General features: G+C 43.9%; 1 protein-coding gene across 2 annotated transcripts in view; it reads right to left on the minus strand.

Moving 5' to 3' along the window:
• Window positions 1–1,485: 1,485 nt before the first annotated feature.
• MICAL2 (microtubule associated monooxygenase, calponin and LIM domain containing 2) overlaps window positions 1,486–24,159 on the minus strand; it is a 157,963-nt gene continuing 135,289 nt past the window's right edge. For both annotated transcript variants that reach the window (XM_075188464.1, XM_075188463.1), the window contains 4 exons: window positions 22,444–22,537; window positions 7,470–7,569; window positions 5,687–5,760; window positions 1,486–4,157 (listed from right to left, as the gene is read on the minus strand). In XM_075188464.1, coding sequence (XP_075044565.1) covers window positions 3,949–4,157; window positions 5,687–5,760; window positions 7,470–7,569; window positions 22,444–22,537 — 477 coding nt within the window. In that variant the 3' untranslated portion in view covers window positions 1,486–3,948. The remainder of the gene's footprint in view (window positions 4,158–5,686; window positions 5,761–7,469; window positions 7,570–22,443; window positions 22,538–24,159) is intronic.

Consider the following 24,159-nt stretch of genomic DNA (forward strand, 5'->3'; position numbering starts at 1 on the left):
ATTGAAAGAATCAGGGGTTATTAAGTGGTAGAACTCAGCACAACCATTTTAATTAGGCAAAATCATTTTTTTTGGAGTGGAGTTGTCCTTTATGGTGAGAAATCTCTAACATCAAACCAAAATATCCATTGCTTTGTGCAAATTCAGTATATATAAGAAACAAAGACATGCTGACATACTTCTACTTAATGCCAGTGGAGTGTGATTCAGATTTGCCAAAGGAGATTCTTACAGAGGAACTTGTTAATAAGCGAGTAGTTAATGCGCCATCGTCACACGAAGCTGTGACTGAAATAGACCCCGTTTGTTGCAAACAACCATTGGAGGACAATGGGATAGATTTATCAAACCTTCTAAAAAGAAAAATGGAGGTGTTGCCCATAGCAACCAATCAGAATCTAGCTATCATTCTCTAGAATGCACTAGATATACGATAACTAGAATCTGATTGGTTGCTATGGGCAACACCTCCACTTTTGCTTTTTTAGAAGATTTGACAAATCTACCCCTATAGATTAGATATTGATAATTAATGTAACACTTGAGGTAAAATTATGAGATAAGACATATATACTTAGGCTCCTGCTGGCTTTACAGTGTATCGATCACCTCCTTATGGCAGAGGCAGCCATTTTGTGCCAGAGGCAGCCATTTTGTGGGCTACAGTGAAGTCTCTAGTTTCCAGTGAATTGATAGGCTGTATATGGGTTCACCCCATACAATGGCTGCGTCCACAGTGTACAGCAAGAGGTACGTTTACACTTTAACAAGTTTAATACAAAACATTGTCATACGCAAGATACGGCCCGGTTTAATCAGTAGCGGGAACCAATATCAGTTCTGTATTTTTTTAACATAGCAAATATAAAGCAAAAGATTTTCCTAATTTTAAAGTTTCAAATACAGGAAAACTCCCCAAAAAATCACTATGCAATTGGTTCAGTATGGGGTCCCTACACAAAAAAAACCCCTCACAAATCTTACAGTTCATTATGTTAATTATGAATAAATAGTTAATCATATTCTTAATTTATACATACATTTCAGTGTTATGGTACACAGGCAGCATACAGGAAGTAATTAGTACACCTATATCCTCATTTTAGCTCCTATCCTCAGATTGACAGGGAGCATTAACTATACAGTATAACAATGTTCTGTACCTAGCGGGAACTGATTGACGTTTCTCTGAGATTTGTGGACACCATGCATTGTGGACGTGGACGTGAGTGCATTCTATGCTATGTTATTGTCTCTATCTGGGAATAAGCAGGAGCATTGTGTACAATTATCCCAAGGCAGCACCAATTACGTATATATCAGACACAAAGGGCTAAATTTACTAAGCTGCGGGTTTGAAAAAGTGGGAATGTTGCCTATAGCAACCAATCAGATTCTAGCTGTCATTTTGTAGAAGGTACTTAATAAATGACAGCAAGAATCTGATTGGTTGCTATAGGCAACATCCCCACTTTTTCAGTCATTTTGTAGAAGGTACTAAATAAATGACAGCTAGAATCTGATTGGTTGCTATAGGCAACATCCCCACTTTTTCAAACCCGCAGCTTAGTAAATCTAGCACAAAGACTTCTGGAGAAGGAAGGGACTTCCTTTAATATCTCTATTTACCATCCCTTTAAAGGCCATTTAAATCATACTTGCCAACTCTCCCGGAATGTCAGGGAGACTCCCAAAGTTCGGGTAGGTCTCCCGGACTCCCGGGAGAGCAGGCAAGTATCCTGCAAATGGCAACTTGCTGTCAAAATGACGCGATTCGCGGTGAATCGCGTCATTTGGCCCCGCCCCCATGGCAAAACAGCATTTTGCCGCGGGGGGCAGGGCCAAAATGGCGCTACTCACCACACCCCACCCTTCCCGCCTTCCAACCACACCCCCTGCCCGGGATCTCCCGGAATTAGGTTTCAAAAGGTTGGCAAGTATGATTTAAATATCACAGTGCAGTGTGACCTATGGCGGATCGGAATTCTATGTACATCCGCAAAGACGCCATCTTTGCACGCACAAAACCTCGGGCACAGAACAGCTGCAGCATATCTGCTTTGGCGCTGCTCTTACCTTTCTTAAACGATCGCCAATTAAAGTGTTTTTTTTTTAACTACTGGAAAAATTGCACATTTGTAATACATATATAATCCTGTAAGTATGACCGCACCAAGGAATGTATCCAACATAATTAATAAAATATATTTAGGGCATATCGATGCAAAGCTATTTTACTCTTATTTAATACATTGTGTAAAAGTGCTGATCTAACAGAAAGACAGAGACAAATCTTGCAGGTATTATAACGGTAATATCAATAACAAGGACGGTAGATCACACACCCCTGTACATATATAGAAGGGGCAGTAATAGTTTGTACCCCACGTTAGGTTAGGTAGTATACTAAACGGCGACAATTTATCAAACATCACATTTATTTACACGATAGCAGCGCTGGAGTGATACAATATAGAGATTTTAGACACTATTTATTTGTTCCTCTGAGCCAAGTCTCTGTACATTTATTAAAAAGGTTCTCACGTTTATTTACTTTTTTATATCTAATTAAAAGCATAAACGTTCCACTCTGGACCCCCCACCGCCTGTAGTGAATTTATTTTGGTTCTGCACTAATAGCAAAAACATTTGTTTGCTTTTTTTTTTTTTTTTTAAAGAGATTTTTTTACAGACGTTTTTGAAGTGATTTAATTCCAAACAGAAGAAAACTGCACTTATTATATTATTTTACTTAACCTTTTAAAAAGCAAATTTAATTTAAATATTTTGCAAGGTATTTCCCCCAATTAAAACAAGGGCACTGCTGATTGTTGCATTTTTTGGATGCGATCTCTAGAATCACTACAATAGTTTTCTGGCTGTAAAGTAGTAATGAAAGAAATGATTTACAATGTGCAGGAGCAGTGCAAATATACCTGTATCTATGTGGGCACTTACACTAAATGCATTCTTGCCTGTATATCCACAAGCACTATCTGTGTGATATTCATGCATTCACGGTGCCAACTGCTCATTAAAATATTAATTCACTTGCAAATCCAGGGGCACTGCACAAAATCAGCCGCAACAACATAAAAAACGGACAGATTTCATTCTGAATTAAAACCACTACAGATAACGGAGGCAGATAATTGGCTGAACGCGTATTAATGAGAACGCAACCAATCAATTCATTAGGAACCAGTACAGCATTAATATTGGAGCAGCTGACAAAATGGCCGATACACCATGTTTGTTTGTATTAGATGCGCTTTAAAACATATTGCAATTTAATGAATGCATTTAAAATTATTTAATCTTTTCATTGTTAACATAAAAAGAATTTTAGTGTTGGGCTCCATTAAACAAACCCTTGTAGACTATTCACAAATAACTCTCTGTATATTTCAGATAAATCGACTTCCAGAATTCACATCTTGTGCAAACAGAATTTGACTGTTAAACAAACGTATTTGAAAAAAAATATATATTCGGCAACTAAGTTACATTTGATAATTTGAACACTTGTCAAAACGACCCTTGTTCTATAAACCTAGAAGTACCTTCTATACTCTTGTGTGGTGTTTAAGGCAATGACAGGAGTTATATTTATTATAAAGCTTAATAAAGTTTCTATTCATTTTGGGTCATTGGTCCGAGAGATTTCTTGTTCCTTGGTGCTGCTTATGTGTAATGAAAGCCTTACGTTCCCCTCCCAAATACTGAAAAGGATTTAGTAGAAAATGAGACATTTACCTTGATATTTTACACAACACCTGATGCTGGGTACAGTATCGCTCTATCGGGCCCTCCGCAAACCATCCAATTGCTAATGTCATTGGGACATTGCACAGTTGCACATTCAATAAATGAAACACTGTTTTGCATTAAACTGCATAAAGATTCAGTCAAACTGCTGCATAGATTTCAATGTCACTGATAATATGATTATGTAATCCTCCTGTTGTTTAATACGCCCATTTGCAGCTGGGAGTCCTTGGGCAGAGAAATATCCAGCGCGTCTCTCTGCTCCGAGGTCTCTCTGAGTCTTTGTTCCTCCATGCGAATCACAAGCTGATCCCTGTGTTCAATGACTCTCATCATCTCTGCAAATATCGCCTCTTCCTCCAAGATATCAGCCTCGTCCTTCAGTGACGCTAAAAAAGGGACAAATCACATCTATCAAATCCTGCCAAAATAAAGGTTTCATGTAACACTCTGTAATATTCATCACCAGGTGACAATACTTCTGGGAAAATTACTGAGACTAAAGGGAGAGGTTGTCCTATAGATTGTAAACTTGCCCTATAGATTATAAAATTGCCCTATAGATTGTAAGATTGTCCTATAGATTGTAAAATTGTCCTATAGATTGTAAGATTGCCCTTTAGATTATAAGATTGCCCTATAGATTTTAAGAGTGTCCTATATATTGTAAGCTTGCGAGCAGCGCTCTCCTACCCCTTTATCTATTTATTAATGCACAATCTTGTTTTATTTAGGCGTCTGTCTGCAGAGTACGATAGCGCTATATAAATAGATGATAATAAATAAATGTTTTAGTGTTGTGTCCCAGCGAAGACAGGAAACACATCCTGTCTCCCGTTATGTCTCTTGTGCCCCGCCCCAGACACCGGGCTTCGTCCTGCCGCTTCCTACATTACGGCATCTTCTTCTCCTCAGACCGGGATGGTGGCGCCGGGCTGTGACATCATAGCGCCATACTCCCAGCGTATCACAGACAGCCTCACATTACATCCCCCCCCACTAGGTCACTGTGTTACGTGCCCCCTAAACCTTGGCAGCCTAGAGGTAAGGCCGGCCCTCAGCTCACCAGAGAGTATGTGGTGGGGGCAGCATTGGCGAGGGCTCACAATGGGTGCCCTGCAGACTAGGTGTGCCCGTAGCATGTGCCCGTAGCATGCCTAGTGCACACGTGTAGGTTTATTACGCTTCCACCGTAGCACACAGCAAAGTTTCCATATATATTTCTAATACACCAGTGAATAATATAATATATTTACATATTTCTGTACATAATATCTGTATAATTGGTGAGTTCTGACCTCATCACTTCAGTGTTTATTATATATAAGGAATACCCCCCCCCCCTTACTGTACATTGTTACAGATATTAGAGGTCACCTGGGATTTCTGTATAATACTCCACCTACAGTACTACCACATGGACACCTCCTCTGTGACCTCAGACATTACTATAATGTACAGTAGACTGTGCATTATAAACACTAGAGAACTATGACTATAACACTTGTGGTCTAGATGCCATTAGTACAAATGTATCACACACTGGGGGTTATGGAGGATCTGGGGGTAATTTAAGGGGTCACAGAGAACCCGTTGGGCGTTCTCCAGAGGCCGTAAATCTACATATTAGTGAAACAAGAAAAAGTCACTTCCCGTAATGCTGGAAACCAACATGAAATAATAAATAAAACATATTACAGACTGTCCTCATGTGGCTTCATTACAATTCTCAAGTATTTGAAAGATTCATTATAATCAGTCTGACGTCCCTCAGACCACATCTACTGCTCCAATAACAGGACGGCAGCATAATATCTATTTATTTATTAGAATCTATTTTTCACTTCCGAATGTGCTTTAGTTGTAATTTCATGATAACTTTCATTTGGTGGCAATGAGACATCTCTATGTAACTTACGGTCAGTCAGCAGTTTTTCTCGTAGCTTTTGTTCCAAACGCCCTTGTTGGTCCTCCAGATCTAGCTCTTTAGCTCTGTTGGTTGATAACCAGAATCAAGTTAACTGGATTTTGGCAGTGTGACTGATATACTCTGTGCTGTTGGGGGGGACCTGCTCCTTCCACTATATAACTCTCAGTCTGTGGCTTCCTGCTGCCTCCATTCCCCTCCTCACATCATGTCACTGCTCCTGTCACATGCAGCCCTGTCCTCACTAACACATCACTTATCTCCTGATATACCCTGTGCTGCTGGAGGACCCTGCTCCTTCCACTATATAACTCTCAGTCTGTGGCTTCCTGCTGCCTCCATTCCCCTCCTCACATCATGTCACTGCCCCTGTCACATGCAGCCATGTCCTCACTAACACATCACTCATCTCCTGATATACCCTGTGCTGCTGGAGGACCTGCTCCTTCCACTATATAACTCTCAATCTGTGGCTTCCTGCTGCCTCCATTCCCCTCCTCACATCATGTCACTGCCCATGTCACATGCAGCCACATGATCACACAAGTGGACAGTTTAGAACCTCAGACAAGATCAGGCCCACTCGTCTACTGACATACTCTGTGCTTCTGTGAGCATTCTGATGATCTGATTGGGTAAAATACCAGGTACATCTCTCTTGAGCAACTGAATACAATAAGGTTCTCTGGCTCCAGTCAAACATGCCCTAACAACAAGATGGAATGGAATTGGTGCGATCCTTCTATACAACCATTTAACTTCCTGAGATACCAGAGACATAATTAGCTTGACAGTAACCCATAGCAACTGAACAGCTTTAATTGCACATAGACCAATAAAAGTAACCGTCTGATTGTCTGTTAGGAATTACTGAACTTGTACCATTCAGTGCAGCAATGAATAGTCATAGATACATTTAATAACGGTTTATTTTTGCACCCAAATCCCACTCTCCATATTTTTGTTGAAATAGTCTCTATAGAGTAATGATCTATATGGATAAACTTCACCACTGTCTCCCATAATTCTACAATTGCGCTGACATTATACATTGTTACATGTAACAACGCTCTGTGATATTTGTAGCTGCTAATAGCAACTATACTAATTTACTGTATATATGAATATTCTACACTCTTATATAAAGTAACAGAATGGCAATTGCCTATGTCATAGTTCCAACTACCACATTTTTATCGTCTAGAAACCAAGATCTAAACAGATTACATCTGAATTTTAAAAGTTAACCAAAAAGCAACAAGCCTGGGTAACAGCACATGCACAGCACGCAGGCGCTATACATTAAATATTACATAGAATAATTGAATGAGGATGCACGGCCCCATAAATTTATATCCTTTTCTGTTAATATGAAATGAGAAATGTTCCTGTCTCATTAAACTCGCTGAGCCTCCGATTGCAAAACGGTTTTGTAGCCTCAAATAAAAATAAATAAATAAAATGACATAAGGCGCTGTAATATTTATTTTCCTAACACGGCAACACATTACAGCGACCCTGAGTGAAGCATAAAGAAACAACTACCGCTGTGTGCAGAGCGCTCTGCTACTTATGGTAATGAGAACATTCTATGCCAGATACAACGCGCCAATTTATCCCAGTAATAAGATCTGCATGTAGTGGGAAGACAATATATACCTGGGCATAGCACCAAAATTAATAGTTTCCCATATTTCCTTCCCTACATGTATCACATCCCCCCCCCCCCCAAGGTTTTTTCGTGCATACTGATAACGAGCCCGAGGAAACTTACACGGACAACAGCTCTGATTCGTAACGATTCAATTTACTCTTTTCCAGGGCAAGCTGGGTCCACTCGTTGAGCTGCTGGGTTCTGTCCTGCGCCCCTGAATCTGTTACACAAACCAATCAAAATAAAAGCAGGTTAGAATATTTTCTCCAGGATTACACAACTGCTTAACATTCGCTTTGCATGATATATTTATGGTCACAATAAACTGTTTACAATATATAACGTATGACCGTTATATTTTTCACCGTCTCTGTGACTTGTATTCCGTCGTGTGCGGCAGCGTGGAACAATGATTTGTTACTGGTGCAAAAATATATACAATGTAGCAAATTAAGGTTTCACCGTCACAGCAGGAACAATAAAATGCAGTTAAATGGTAACTTTTAAAGTCAGAAAATCGTATATTTGTTAAACTTATTGCAGAAAGGAAATATTACTTTGTGCATGAAGATCAGCTTAAGGTTTTATTCCAACGGAACAATGTACCAAAGTTTCATTCTACTATGATGGACACTCTGCGCCTGATCATTAAGGAATGTAAATGCCGTTACATGTCGTATCTCTTGCACCGGCTACAGGTCAGGTGTAAGTGCTGATTACCAGTGATGACGGCTGTGTATACAGCTAGAACATGTGTTTGTATCAGGAGCAACTGTAACAATGTATTTATTATGTACAGTAGACATTAATAAATCCTAATAAATGTATTTGATGGGGAAATAAATGAAAAATGCTGTGATTTTATATCGCAGGTATGTATTGGACGTATCCTGCGGTGTATACTCTGTCAGCAGAGCGGACCTAGACCCGTATTCATCAAGAGACGTTTCTTTGGATCCGCTTGTAGATGAATACGGACGTGTGTATACTCGATTTCGGTGGTAGTCGTATTAACGGTGATGTAAACACCGACAGTGTTTACACCTACATAATAAATACGATAGTGAAGAACGCGACATGTAAACTACTTACCTGTAAACAGACAGACTGGAGATCCGATGTCAGGAGAGGGCGACACTTACAAATTACGTCACCTGCAAGCGCCACTTGGACATTTCGGATTTTAAAGCGGCAACGTACGGACCCATGTAAGTATTACCTTTACGTTAGGTGTTAGGAATACAATTAATATTACCATAATTAAATGGGTTCGTGCGTTGCCACTATAGAAAAAACAACAAAACAAGTGGCGCTTGCACGTTACGTCACTTGGAAGTGTCGCCCTGTCCTCACATCGGATTTCCAGTCTGTCTGTTTACAGGTAAGTAGTTGTTTTTTAACATGTCGTTTTCTTCACGATTGTAATAATTATGTAGGTGTGAACACTACTGGTGTTTACATTATCGTTAACTCGTACTACACGCCTCGATTTACGTGCATTTAAAAAAACCCCGCAATTTACATTCATTTTGCGTGTCTTAATGAATCAGGCCCAATATCTCATCTTGGGGTCTATTTATCAAATGGTCAAAAGACATAAAACACCTGTTTTTTTTCGCAGGATTTAGGGCTACTGCCCCCCCCCCCTGTGATGCCCATTTCTCATGGACCACAGAGGAACAAGTACTGCCACTGTCCTCCCATAGCTAATGCTGTCTAAGGATGGCGGTAGCCTGGGGCCTTACCAGCCCTGGCCCAAATCTGTCTGATTAGGGGAGGGGGCCTCCGTCTGGGAACGGGGGGTGGTTGGAGAGAATGTAGGATGTCTGAGGAGAGTGGGTGGAAGGGGTGTGTCTGGAGAGAATTGATCAGTAGAGGGTAAAACTGGGGGTGGGGTTACAGAAGGAAGGAGGGGGGGCGATCGGGTGCAGTCGCCCCCCCCCCCCCTCCGTCGCAGTACAATTCCTTTAAATTTGGGTCCAATATGCAGATCAAAACGGTTGGAGGTGTGGGGCTAGTCGCCGGTGGTGGGCGGGGTTTTCCGGGGCCAGCCAATTAGAATGAAGGAGGGGTGTGATTATGCAAAATCCCCCCCTTCCCCCCCTAAAAATTACACCTAGGTCCGCCCCTGCTGCTTCATTCGTACTGGGCCCGTATTTTTGGTGGCTGCCCCGGCCAAGTTAACAGGTATCAGTGGCGGATCCAGGGGGGGGCGATCGGGGCATTCGCCCCCCCAGCAGCAATAAGCTAGGTCCCAGCCGCCAATCAAAACGGGAGGAGCGGGGCTAAGTGTGAGCGGGGGGGCGGGGCTAAATGTGGGCCAGCCAATCAGAGTGGTCCTAGCCGGCGATCACAACGGGAGGGGGCAGGGCCAATCGTGGGCGGAAGGCGGGGTTTAACGCGGGCCAGCCAATCAGAGCAAAGGAGGGGCGTGATTATGCAAAATTGCCCCCCCTAAACATAAAGTCTAGATCCGCCCCTGACAGGTATTTAGAGCTCTTCTTTCTGGGGACACTTGGTCCTTGTACAGCTGTGCTCTGTATTTCTGTTTGTAATTTGCAGAAAACAATTACAAATATAGAAGTCTCTTTTTGTCTAAAAAGCATATCCCAGAAACATTTCTATTTGCATTACCGAAAAAGCATTCTACCATAGTAATAAGTTGCAATGAAATCCTCATCACCAGCAACAGGTGCGCGCAGTCACTGGGGGCGTTAATCCACTGTATAATAGGTGCTTGTATTTGGGGGTGTCGGACACTCTATAGAGAATCCCCAATATGTTTCACTGATTATTTCCTATCTACGTAAATCTAGGCTGGAGCCTCAATGTTCCCCAAAGTCTCCGTTCAACAATATTATAGATTTTAATACAATCCATCGACAGAACGCAGAGCTGATTATGTCCTATTATAAGTAATAACATGTCCATGCACAATTATAAGGATATAATAACACAGTATCACAGTATATAACAATAACATACTTTGTATCTCTTGTATGTTTTGTGTCAGGGATGGGTGATGTAAAGAAATCAATTTATTAACTTTGTCGAACAGAATTCCAGAATAACATCACCTCGGCGGCCTCTAAGAAAACCCGGATTTAGAGATGATTCTGAGACTTGTCCTTACGTCTGGGCTACTGTGAAAGGCTCGTTCTCCGCTGAGAACATTGCCGCATTTTGTTTCACCCACGTTATGTTTTCAGCTAATTCCCCTCCCCGCGATACCGTCAGCGCTCACAACAAAGGGCCCTTTCATTCCTCGCTCCCGTAATTATTAATGCGGCGCTGTATAAATGTCATTGAGGACTTGTGTTCCGAGCCCTTGTCTCCCGTTTAGTTATTCTCGGCTCTGATAATTTTCTAATTATCCTAACATTACCTACAGAGCAATTTGAAACGTATCGGAGGAGATGAAGCGAGTCTGATCTAATAAGCAGCGGACAATGACTGAGCTGTCAGCTCTTTATACACGGCAGTCACAAGAGAGCATTAACCCTTCGGATAGAGAAATGACTCGCACCTCCCCGGTTATGTTCTAGTGGAACGAGAGCCACTTGCGGGATCGTGCAGCCATATATTGAAGGATAACTACCGGCCAGGCACCATTTTTAATAACTGCGTAAAATTTTAATTAAAATTTCCAGTTTATTTAATAATAAAGGCGTTTCACTGCATTTTTGTAACTCTGCTCCTTCAGTAATTTGGATACTTTGATGTTACCACCTGTAGGTGTCACTGTTTCTCCAGCCGTGGCGTAAACAAACTTTTCCATACTGCGCCAATCTACTAAACCGCGTCCGCATTAATAGTGGTGCGTATCTCAGACTTGCGGATTATTACACCAGCAGACGACAGTAATGGGGTATACACGTAAGTGTAGCACGTCCCCTGGATACGTGACCTAATGAGACGTGGACAGAACTCCAGTTTCTTAGAACGCGAATCGTTTGCGACCTGGTGTAACAAAACATGATGATGATGATGATGATGGAGACCAGCAACACTATGTTCTGATTGGCTGTTGGCCTATTGACCCCTCCTCCTGATAGTGCTTCATCCATTAGCGCTGCGGCTATATTATATGACACTGTGGTCGTCTTTTCAGTCATCTGATTTGTTATTTCTATTTGGACTATGATTTCTTTGATGTACACTATTGTCACGGGCACTAGGAGTCTTTACCCAGGGATCACCAGGTGATAGGCTTACCAGAGCAGTATAGGTGGTAATATGGTACTCTGGTAGCAGGGTGATCACGGAACAGGAAATAGCAGATGATGAGATGCTCAGGAAAGTCTATGACTAGCAGCACTGGCAATATGGAGGTAGTAATACACGAGGAACTGTATGGACAAAGGACACGTGAAGGTAGTCAGTGGTCTGCGGTAGCAAGTTGTACCACTGCTATAGTGAGGAGGAATGTCCAACAGAAACGAGGAGGTGATGAGAGTCAGCGGTCTGCGGATAGCAAGTTGTACCGCTGTCTGAGTGAAGGAATGGAATCCAAGTGGAGGTATCCGGGGAGTCAGTGGTCTGCGTTAGCAAGTTGTACCACTGCTATGTGAGAGGATACTGGAGCAGGTGAAACTGGAAACAGGGGTCAGTGGTCTGCCACTAGCAAGTTGTACCACTGAATATATATGTGAGGAGGTGCACGGGGAGAGACTGCAACACAATATATACACGGGCACCTTGACTTTGATCCACAGTAATATGCACAATATAAATGTATAAATGACTGAACAACACTGCCAATATAGAAAGTCTCTTGAAGTAATCCAGCATGAGATAACACAGTCAATGATGGCAATAGACTCAGCGGATAGTACACTCCAGAGGAGAACCAACACAGTCCAGCAAGGTATGCAATACACAGCACAGTCAATGGGAAGTATGCATACCGTGGTTCAGGAGAAGGCAGTCAGACAGAAGTGCAGAGATACCTGAACGGCAGGAGGCCGGCAGGATGCAAAGTCCCTGGATGGGTGAAGCGGTGGTCTAGCAGGTGCAGCGCACAGGTAGGTAGACCAGCAGGGAACCCAGGAAGGCGTGGAGAGCGGATCAGCAGTAGATGGATGCGTAGCGCTGAGAAGTAACAGCAGCGGGTCTCTGCGGGAACACGGAGGTAGCCAATAGCAACCAGCAGGTGCAGTAACGATGGGACACCAGAGCAGAGTTGAACTGGAACAGTTGATCACGGAGAGTAGCGGGTAGCAATAGTGGCAGCAGACTCAAGGAAACACGGGAGAGTTGACAAGGGCTGAAGACTGAAGCGCACAGAGGCGGCGGATAGGAATCAGCTAAACAGTCACGATGAAACACAGACGGGTTGCAGGTTGAAGACTGTAGTGCACGGAGGCAGCGGATAGGAATCAGCTGGCAGTCACAATCATGAACAGGTGAGTGGATGTGAATGAAAGACTGTAGTGCACGGAGGCAGCGGATAGGCATCAGCTAACAGTCCCAATGATACAAGGTAGAGTTGAAGTGGTTAGAAGACTGTAGTGCACGGAGGCAGCGGATAGGAATCAGCTCACAGTCACGATGATACAGTAGATGGTAGAAGTGGTATGGGAACCACAGTAGTAGAAGTGGTTTGGAAACCACAGAGGTAGAAGTGGTTTGGAAACCACAGGAATCAGCTGGGCTGAATAAACGAGGAAACACAGGAACACCTTCAGAGACTCATGGGGAATGAGACTCCAAGATCAGGCAATGTGGTGATGACCACAGGTGCTTAATATAGGGAGGTTGCCTGATCTGCCAATTAAGTTAAAGGAACATACACTGGAGGTATAGAAAGGGCTGCGCATGCGCAGTCCCTCAGGATGGAGGACGGCCACGGTTCCTAAATGTCCGGGAAGAAGCACTCACAGTCCGGTGAGTGACAACTATATGGACAAGAGCATTTGGACGCTTGACCATTACACCAACAGGGACTGTAATGACATTGTAGTCAAATACATATACATTAATATGGAGTTGGTCCCCCTTTTGCAGTGATAACAGCTTCCACTCTTCTTGGAAGGCTTTCTACAAGATGTTGGAGTGTTTCTGTGGGAATTTGTGCCCATTCATTCTGTAGAACATTTATGAGGTCAAGCACTGATGTTGGAGGAGAAGACCTGGTTCGCAATCTCCATCCAGTTCATCCCAAAGGCGTTCGATGGGGTTGAGGTCAGGGCTCTGCGAGGACCAGTCAAGTTCTTCCACACTGAACTCATCAAACCATGTCTTTGTAGTCCTTGCTTTGTGCACTGGGGCACAGTCATGTTGTAATAGAAAAGAACCTTCCCCAAACCGTTGCCACAGAGTTGGAAGCATAACATTGTCCAAAATGACCTGGTATGCTGAAGCAGTAAGATTGTCCTTCACTGGAGATAAGTGGCCTAGCCCAAACCCTGAAAAACAGCCCCATACCATTATCCCTCCTCCACCAAGCTTCACAGTTGTCATAATGCAGTCAGGCAGGTAACGTTCTCCCAGGATCCGCCAAACCCAGACTCGCCCATCTGACTGCCAAACAGAGAACCGTGATTCATCACTCCACAGAACACGTTTCCACTGCTCCACAGTCCAGTGTCGGTGTGCTTTACACCACTCCATCCGATGCTTGGCATTGGTCTTGGTGATATGAGGCTGCATGCAGCTGCTCGGCCATGGAAACCCATTCCGTTAAGCTCTTGCAACACAGTTTTTGTGCTTACATTAATGCCAGTGGAAGTTCAGAACTCTTCAGCTATGGAATCAGCAGAGCGTTGGCGACTTTTACGCACCATGCGCCTTAGCAGTCATTGACCCCGCTCAGTGATTTTACGTGGTCTTCCGCTTCGTGGCTGAGTTGCTGTTGTTCCTAAACACTTCCATTTTCTAATAATATCATTTACAGTTGACCAGCAGGGATGAAATTTTACAAACCATCTTATTACAAAGGTAACACCTATCACAGTACCACACTTGTGACTGAGCTCTTCAGAACGACCCATTTTGTATCACAAAAATTCTTAATGTTATATAGTTCCATTTTGTTTGTCTCTAATATAAACTGTAACACAGAAACTCCATCTACAAAGGATTTGTAACGCACAAATATAAGAGATAGTGAAACCATTTGTTAACACCTCTGTACAGCTGTGATTCTACAATCCTGCATGGACACTACAAAATAAATATGTCAGCCTTAATAGGTTAATTGCCTAGTTAATAGATATTACATTCATTTATCGGGGGTAGTAATGTCTCCTCTGTCTGCCGGAGAAGACACATTTCACAATTAGCCGCTCAATCTGCATCTTCCCCGTCGCCTCACAATCAGCGCAGAGATGCAGCAATGAGGTTTAATGGTACAAATGACATTAATGTAATATATGTTGGAGGGGGGGGGCAGTAAATCTCTTGGCTGATTAGAGCGGCTGGGAATTGTCAGGTTCACTAGATTGATTCATGGGAAGTAAATAACTATTTTAAAAAATGTAATATAACCGCCCCATATGACACCAGGATAAAAACAAACGGGATTTCAGGAACTACAGTTACCGGTATATACAGAACCACTACCCCAGGGGGGACGGGGCCAGAAATTATCCATCCAATTCTCCTTATGTTTACACTGCAATTATTAAAAAACACACTCTGCAAACAACTGTTATAATTCTGATCCTTCATGTTCTGCGGTAACATTGTTGCAACAATTCCGGAAAACTGATAGTAGAACCGTCTGACTCCCAATATAGCCTATTATATTTTGAGGATAAATATATACAGCTCACAAGTAGACAGAAACAACTAATATTTGCATATTTGTCTATCAGAAAAAAAAAACAATATTTGCAATTAATCATAAAAATGTAGATAAATGCAGGAATATAATATGCATCGGACATGGAAATAACTGAGCTGATTACACGTTAAATAGAAAATTATTGGGGATAAGGGAGATGGAAAGGACTTAGGGATACAGATTGACAGACAGCTGAGTATCAGCACAGTGCCAGGTGATGGCTGTAAAGCTGAATAAAATCCCCGGATGCATAGAAAGGGGGAAAAGTGCATGTGATGCAAACATCTAACTAGGTTACATAGATAATATGTAGAAATGTAGTGGCAGTCATACAAAGTGCATTGTCTGACAAATTATGCGTGCGAAGATTACCCTGAATCCCCCAGCTTATTATCACGCCCCCCTGCCCCAGTTTCCCACCACTTCCCCCTCCCCCAGTTTCCCATCACTTCCCCCTCCCCCAGTTTCCCATCACTTCCCCCTCCCCCAGTTTCCCATCACTTTCCCCCCTCCCCAGTTTCCCATCACTTCCCCCTGCCCCAGTTTCCCATCACTTCCCCCTGCCCCAGTTTCCCATCACTTCCCCCTGTCCCCAGTTTCCCATCACTTCCCCCTGTCCCCAGTTTCCCATCACTTTCCCCTGTCCCCAGTTTCCCATCACTTCCCCCTGTCCCCAGTTTCCCATCACTTCCCCCTGTCCCCAGTTTCCCATCACTTCCCCCTGTCCCCAGTTTCCCATCACTTCCCCCTGTCCCCAGTTTCCCATCACTTCCCCCTGTCCCCAGTTTCCCATCACTTCCCCCTGCCCCAGTTTCCCATCACTTCCCCCTGTCCCCAGTTTCCCATCACTTCCCCCTGTTCCCAGTTTCCCATCACTTCCCCCTGTCCCCAGTTTCCCATCACTTCCCCCTGTCCCCAGTTTCCCATCACTTCCCCCTGTCCCCAGTTTCCCATCACTTCCCCCTGCCCCAGTTTCCCATCACTTCCCCCTGCCCCAGTTTCCCATCACTTTCCCCTGTCCCCAGTTTCCCATCACTTCCACCTGCCCCAGTTTCCCATCACTTTCCCCTGTCCCCAGTTTCCCATCACTTTCCCCTGTCCCCAGTTTCCCATCACTTTCCCCTGTCCCCAGTTTCCCATCACTTTCCCCTGTCCCCAGTTTCCCATCACTTTCCCCTGTCCCCAGTTTCCCATCACTTCCCCCTGTCCCCAGTTTCCCATCACTTCCCCCTGTCCCCAGTTTCCCATCACTTCCACCTGCCCCAGTTTCCCATCACTTCCCCCTGTCCCCAGTTTCCCATCACTTTCCCCTGTCCCCAGTTTCCCATCACTTCCCCCTGTCCCCAGTTTCCCATCACTTCTCCCTGCCCCAGTTTCCCATCACTTCCCCCTGCCCCAGTTTCCCATCACTTCCACCTGCCCCAGTTTCCCATCACTTCCCCCTGCCCCAGTTTCCTATCACTTTCCCCTGTCCCCAGTTTCCCATCACTTCCCCCTGTCCCCAGTTTCCCATCACTTCCACCTGCCCCAGTTTCCCATCACTTCCCCCTGCCCCAGTTTCCCATCACTTCCCCCTGCCCCAGTTTCCCATCACTTTCCCCTGTCCCCAGTTTCCCATCACTTCCCCCTGTCCCCAGTTTCCCATCACTTCCCCCTGCCCCAGTTTCCCATCACTTCCCCCTGCCCCAGTTTCCCATCACTTCCCCCTGCCCCAGTTTCCCATCACTTCCCCCTGCCCCAGTTTCCCATCACTTCCCCCTGCCCCAGTTTCCCATCACTTCCCCCTGTCCCCAGTTTCCCATCACTTCCCCCTGTCCCCAGTTTCCCATCACTTCCCCCTGCCCCAGTTTCCCATCACTTTCCCCTGCCCCAGTTTCCCATCACTTCCCCCTGTCCCCAGTTTCCCATCACTTCCCCCTGTCCCCAGTTTCCCATCACTTCCCCCTGCCCCAGTTTCCCATCACTTTCCCCTGTCCCCAGTTTCCCATCACTTCCACCTGCCCCAGTTTCCCATCACTTCCCCCTGCCCCAGTTTCCCATCACTTTCCCCTGTCCCCAGTTTCCCATCACTTTCCCCTGTCCCCAGTTTCCCATCACTTTCCCCTGTCCCCAGTTTCCCATCACTTTCCCCTGTCCCCAGTTTCCCATCACTTCCCCCTGTCCCCAGTTTCCCATCACTTCCCCCTGTCCCCAGTTTCCCATCACTTCCACCTGCCCCAGTTTCCCATCACTTCCCCCTGTCCCCAGTTTCCCATCACTTCCCCCTGCCCCAGTTTCCCATCACTTCCCCCTGCCCCAGTTTCCTATCACTTTCCCCTGTCCCCAGTTTTCCATCACTTCCCCCTGTCCCCAGTTTTCCATCACTTCCCCCTGTCCCCAGTTTCCCATCACTTCCCCCTGTCCCCAGTTTCCCATCACTTCCACCTGCCCCAGTTTCCCATCACTTCCCCCTGCCCCAGTTTCCCATCACTTTCCCCTGTCCCCAGTTTCCCATCACTTCCCCCTGTCCCCAGTTTCCCATCACTTCCCCCTGCCCCAGTTTCCCATCACTTCCCCCTGCCCCAGTTTCCCATCACTTCCCCCTGCCCCAGTTTCCCATCACTTCCCCCTGCCCCAGTTTCCCATCACTTCCCCCTGTCCCCAGTTTCCCATCACTTCCCCCTGCCCCAGTTTCCCATCACTTCCCCCTGCCCCAGTTTCCCATCACTTTCCCCTGTCCCCAGTTTCCCATCACTTCCCCCTGTCCCCAGTTTCCCATCACTTCCCCCTGTCCCCAGTTTCCCATCACTTCCCCCTCCCAGTATGCAGGGCTCCTACCAGTGACGTCTGCAGCATGCACAGTGCCGAGTACAAGACACCCCCCAGTGTCAGTAAAACATTTCCTACATATATTAGTACTCAGAGGGCCACAGTTGAAGCTTTTCTTCACTTTATAGTTTGGGAAATTCTATGTGGAACTTTCAAATCGCTACAAATAGAAGTAATGGAAATAAGATCCTGCGGTACATAAATATATTACATTATGTATAGTGACGTATGATTATTGTAGCAGCTAATTACTCAGAGATAGATTAATAATTACCAATGTCAGGAGGTCATTGTGAATATAGATAACATCAATGTGACATAAGTGAGAATTGACACAGGAGCCCAGAAGTGTCCAATACCTTTAATGTAATTAGTGTACGATTATCCATATGTACAATACCCCAGGGTCTAATCTGTGTAACACAGCCGAGAGTATGGTCACCCTCATCAATACAGTGGTAATGTAAACCTTAGTGGTGATAGATAAAGGTACACGGTCATATACAAAGTATCGAAGGGCTATAAATATGACCAAAATGCTGGATTAGTGATGACAGTAACATCCTTAGTGCCGTGTATACAATATACATATACACAATATATACTCTTAGGATGGTGTATACTATATATACACACAATATATACTCTTAGGGTGGTGTATACTATATATACACAATATATACTCTTAGGGTGGTGTATACAATATACATATACACAATATATACTCTTAGGGTGGTGTATACAATATATACACAATATATACTCTTAGGGTGGTGTATACAATATACATATACACAATATATACTCTTAGGGTGGTGTATACAATATATACACAATATATACTCTTAGGGTGGTGTATACAATATACATATACACAATATATACTCTTAGGGTGGTGTATACAATATACATATACACAATATATACTCTTAGGGTGGTGTATACAATATATACACAATATATACTCTTAGGGTGGTGTATACAATATACATATACACAATATATACTCTTAGGGTGGTGTATACAATATACATATACACAATATATACTCTTAGGGTGGTGTATACAATATACATATACACAATATATACTCTTAGGGTGGTGTATACAATATACATATACACAATATATACTCTTAGGGTGGTGTATACAATCTATACACAATATATTGCCCGCATTCGGCCCTTCCTCTCGCAGGATGCCACCAAATCTCTCGTCCACTCTCTGATCATCTCCCGCTTGGACTACTGCAACCTTCTCCTTATCGGCCTCCCCCTCTCTAATCTCGCTCCCCTTAGATCTGTACTTAACGCCGCTGCTAGGCTTATTTTCCTCTCTCGCCGTTCCACCTCTGTCTCCACACTCTACCAAGCCCTTCACTGGCTCCCCTTCCCCTACAGAATCCTTTTCAAGCTCCTCACTCTGACTTACAAGGCCCTCGCCAACTCCACTGCTCCCTACATCTCTAACCTTATCTCTATTCACACTCCCTCCCGCCCACTGCGATCGTCCAATGATCGTCGCCTCTCTTCCCCTCTGATTACCTCCTCTCACGCACGTATCCAAGACTTCTCCCGCGCCGCTCCCCTCCATTGAAACAAGCTCCCCCGCTCCATCAGAAATTCCCCTAATCTGTCCTCTTTCAAACGAACATTAAAAACCCACCTTTTCCTTAAAGCCTTCCAGTCTCATGCCTAAACTCCCACCGGTCGGCTACCTCTCTTTCTCATCCCTTCTTCCCTTCTCCCCCTTCCTCGACTCCGTCTCCGTTTCTCCGTCTCATCTATGTGTCTGTCTGTCTTCCCCTCCCTTTAGATTGTTCGCTCCTTTGAGCAGGGCTCTCCTACCTCCTGTTTCCATCACTTTTAACTGCGCTCTCCAGCTACTCTGCTCACCTCCTCTCGGTCCCTCTGCCCTCTGTCTCCTCTTGCTTCTCTCCGCTCCCCTCAGTGACTCTCAACCTGTCATCCGTGCCCACCCTCTTGGGCCATAGTTACCTGCCTATACTCACTTTTCCCCTCCCTCCGTCTCTTTCATGCTGTGCCTGAGCCCCCAGAGTTATAGTGCTTACTGTTACTTGTACTGTGCTGTTACACCTTGTACTGTGCCATTGTTTGTCCCTGTACGGCGCTACGGATACTTTGTGGCGCCCTATAAATAAAAATTAATAATAATAATAATAATAATAATAATATACTCTTAGGGTGGTGTATACAATATATACACAATATATACTCTTAGGGTGGTGTATACTATATATACACACACAATATATATCCTTAGGGTTGTGTATTCAGCTGATGGACATCAGTTTAATAGATGGAAACTTCCTACCCAGAAGTTCTTCATAAAGTGCTTTTCTGCAATAGTTATTTTCTCACTTTGTAGTTATTGTTTTAGTACAATCTCGTGAATTTCTATTTCACGTTTCTCAGGGGTCCAGGAGTTTAGAAGCTGGAAACTCAGAGAGCAGCGGAAAAACACCCCAAATATTAAAAAAAGTGAAACACTAAGCGGTGTCGTGGTCGGCTCCTGTGGTTTATGGAATAGTTTGTTCCTGAATGTAAGCGTGTTACACACGTGGCCAGCGTGGAATAAGAACACACATCTACACAGTAAGAGACTATGGGGGGGTATTCAATTGTTAGCGTTAACGGAAAAAAACGAGCGCTCAAAAAATCTTAGCGTTAATACGGTAATTACTCGCGGAATTTCAGCTCGCTGCTCCCTGAGCGGCGAGCTGAAATTTCGCGAGTGAACTACTGTATTAACGCTTTTCTCGCACAATATTACCGTATAAACGGTAATATTTTTTGAGCGCTCGTTTTTTTCCGTTAACGCTAACAATTGAATACCCCCCTAAGTCTGTTTGTGACATGTAAGTTACACAATGTGCAGTTATCACATCACTGACAGATACCGTACTGTACGGTGCTCACTATTTACAGTCATCTCTCACAAAAAGAAACTAAATGTTAATATGAGGTACACAATGCTACATCTGGGATATGTGTGGGGGAAATGGACCCACTGGAAAGGAGGGACTGTGAAAAGGAGGGACTGTGAAAAGGAGGGACGGTCAGCTCAGTTCAGGCGTCTTCTCTTCAACAGAATATATGTTATCTATAAAAGGCACTAAGTACTATGTTTGTATTTGTCTAATGTTAAAAAGATGAGCGTATAATAACATCCACTAATCTGGTGTTTATAACTATTAGCAGTGCGCAGGACTTACTATGCTTACTGCGCAGGGATTACTATGCTTACTGGGCGGGGCTTACTATGCTTACTGGGCAGGGCTTACTATGCTTACTGGGCAGGGCTTACTATGCTTACTGGGCAGTGCTTACTTTGTTTACTGCGCAGGGCTTACTATGCTTACTGCGCAGGGCTTACTATGCTTACTGCGCAGGGCTTACTATGCTTACTGCGCAGTAAGTACTGTAAGTACTGTACTAGTGCCTGGAAACCCCCCTCCAAGCCTGGGGCACTGTATAATTGAGGTGGCTGGACCCTGTCCCCACTTCACACAGCTCTGCTCGAAAAGAGAGAGCTGCGTGCACCTAACAGTAGTGCACGCAGCATTGCCCATGTATATTATGAGGATAGGGAGAGTTGGGGAGCAGCCAAGCACTGTCTAATATTATAGCCACGCCCACTGGCGGCGTGGTGTGGAAATTCTGCATTTGCCCCTGGGTGTGATGTCATTATAGGAGTGGTGTGATGTCATGTCACTGTAAAATGTGGTGTGATGTCATTATAGGAATGATGTGGTGTGATGTCATTATAGGAATGATGTGATGTCATCATAGGAATGATGTGGTGTGATGTCATTATAGGAATGATGTGATGTCATTATAGGAGTGGTGTGATGTCATTAGGGGAGGCAGAGGTCTTAAAATCAGAGAGAATGAGATAAAAGCACACAGGTAAAATTCTCCTTTAATCAAGGAGGTTTACATAAAGATAAAAATATCAACATTATTTTGGTGTAATAAAATTATTGTTTTGCTTTTGGATGGTAAAAAACAATTACAATAAATTAATGTTATAGCTGAAAAATACAAGTTTGTTTTATTTAATATTTTGACACCTTCCTTAGAACGGTCCATTTTTCTCATAAGAAATATAAAATGATTCAGAGTAACAAGTAAACGGACGGCATTTCTTACATCTAGTGTTTATATTGTATTTATTACCTTTATGTTTCTGTTGTATGTAATATCTTTCAAGGATATCATTCATTGATTGTGACCTGTCTTTTATCTCTCAGTGAGGTCACCTTTGTCAGATACTGTAACACGGGGAGGTGAAGAGTCACAGACGAATATTCTTCCTTTTCTGAGCGAGATTAATAAATCGCTGACTTTTTACTCACCCACATTATAGTATCTTACAATAGTGTTTCTCTCCTTTCTTGAGCATACATCCAACCTGATCTTCTAGGACCCGCACAACTGTACTTTGCGCCGTCTATAAAACGGGTTTTGAACAATTTACCTCCTTCTCCTCGCAGCGCCTTTTCCAGCCTCACTCCTCGGATCTCAAGTGCTCGCTGCTTCTCTTCTGTTTCCTGTAGCTGGCGCTGAATTGTCTAAGGAAAGAATCGCTTGTTACAATGTTACACTTGTGTGGGCGCAGCCTGCTATACTCAACACCACACAGAGCGGTAGTATCAGAGGCTGAACTACGCTGTGACAATTACAGGGAACACAATACATTAATAACATTCAGTGAAGTCTATTTATCAGACCTGTATCTCAGGGAGGAAAACACAAGATTTTGTGCCGTTATTGTCTGTACATTTCATGTAAGAGGATAAGTATTGTGTGTTTGTCATTGCACAAAAACAACATGCTGGGAAGTGGGGGCTGGTTACTCCCATAGCTGAGAGATGCCGAGTCTGATTTATCTTCGAGCGCAACTTGTGCGCACAGAACGACGTACGTGCGCCCGTATTCAAATCCCAATTTGTAAATCCAATCAATTTGAATCCGGGTATAAGTAGGTTGAGCCTAAATAGTGCTTGTTTTATGTTATCAGACAGAACAGACTGCTTATGTCCAATATAAAGTCACATCAGAAAGCATGCAAAAACAAAAAACAAAACAATGTATAAAAGAAATTACCAACTCATAATACTATAAGCATTAATAAAATGTTTTTTTTTCTTACATTAAATACATAAATTAGGATTGTGATGTACATACACAATGCATTTTTATAGTCTGTCTTGCTTATATACACATAGTCTGTGCTATTTAGTGCATACTTGCCAACGTTTCCTTGTTGGCTTTAGGGAGATCCCGGGGGAGGTGGGTGTGCGGGGGTGGGGCTTGACAAAGCCCCACCCCTAAACAATTGTCACAATTATGGGCAATTACAGCAGAGGAAGGGGCTAAGATGACACGATATTTGCATCATTAAGCCCCGCCAGCCAACTTATCTATTGCGGGGTGAGAACCAGGTGGTTGCCCTGCTCTCCCAGGAGGTCCCCCAGAAATTCAGGAGTCTCCCGGACATTCCGGGAGAATAGTCAACTATGCTTTAAAGAAAAGCAGCTAATGAATCTTTAGAGACTGAAGTGTCTTTTACATTTCTGTCCCTATTACTGAAGTCATGTTGTCTTACCTGTCAGTCTTTGATTAAATCTTGGTCTCCATGAAAATGGCCACCTCCATAGGCATCAATACATGGACATAGGACACAATTTCTGAACTGTGTCATCATGCCACAGATGGCGAAGCCAACCACGTCTTGTACTGGCTCAGCATCAGGGAGAATGCTGGACTCTTCAGGGAGTGAGGGAGATCACCCCTAGTTCAGGGAGTCTCCCTGACATTCAGGAAGAATTGGCAAGTATGATCTAGTGACACAGATACGTGTCATTTTTAATGCATGATTATGCTGTGTCAGTCATCACTACCAGTCGGCACTTACACCTGCCCTGTAGCGGGTGCAAACGATACGGCTAAAAAACACATATTTAAGAGAAACCTAAAACTGGTATCGACCACATCTGTATCGGCACGCCCTTGATGTACGTCTCCTACGTCCCACCCTTCAAGACGTAGCCAGTCATAAGTGTCATTTGCGTTTGGATATAAATTCCATACAATTGTGTTCATTGGTGTAATGTCCTTTGTCCAGTCCTGGGTTTCTCGTAAATACGCCTGGTTTCAGCCATATAATTTGCACCCGCTACAGATCAGGTCT

Source organism: Mixophyes fleayi, chromosome 10 (genome assembly GCF_038048845.1).
Source record: "Mixophyes fleayi isolate aMixFle1 chromosome 10, aMixFle1.hap1, whole genome shotgun sequence".
NCBI classification, from domain to species: Eukaryota; Metazoa; Chordata; class Amphibia; order Anura; family Limnodynastidae; genus Mixophyes; species Mixophyes fleayi.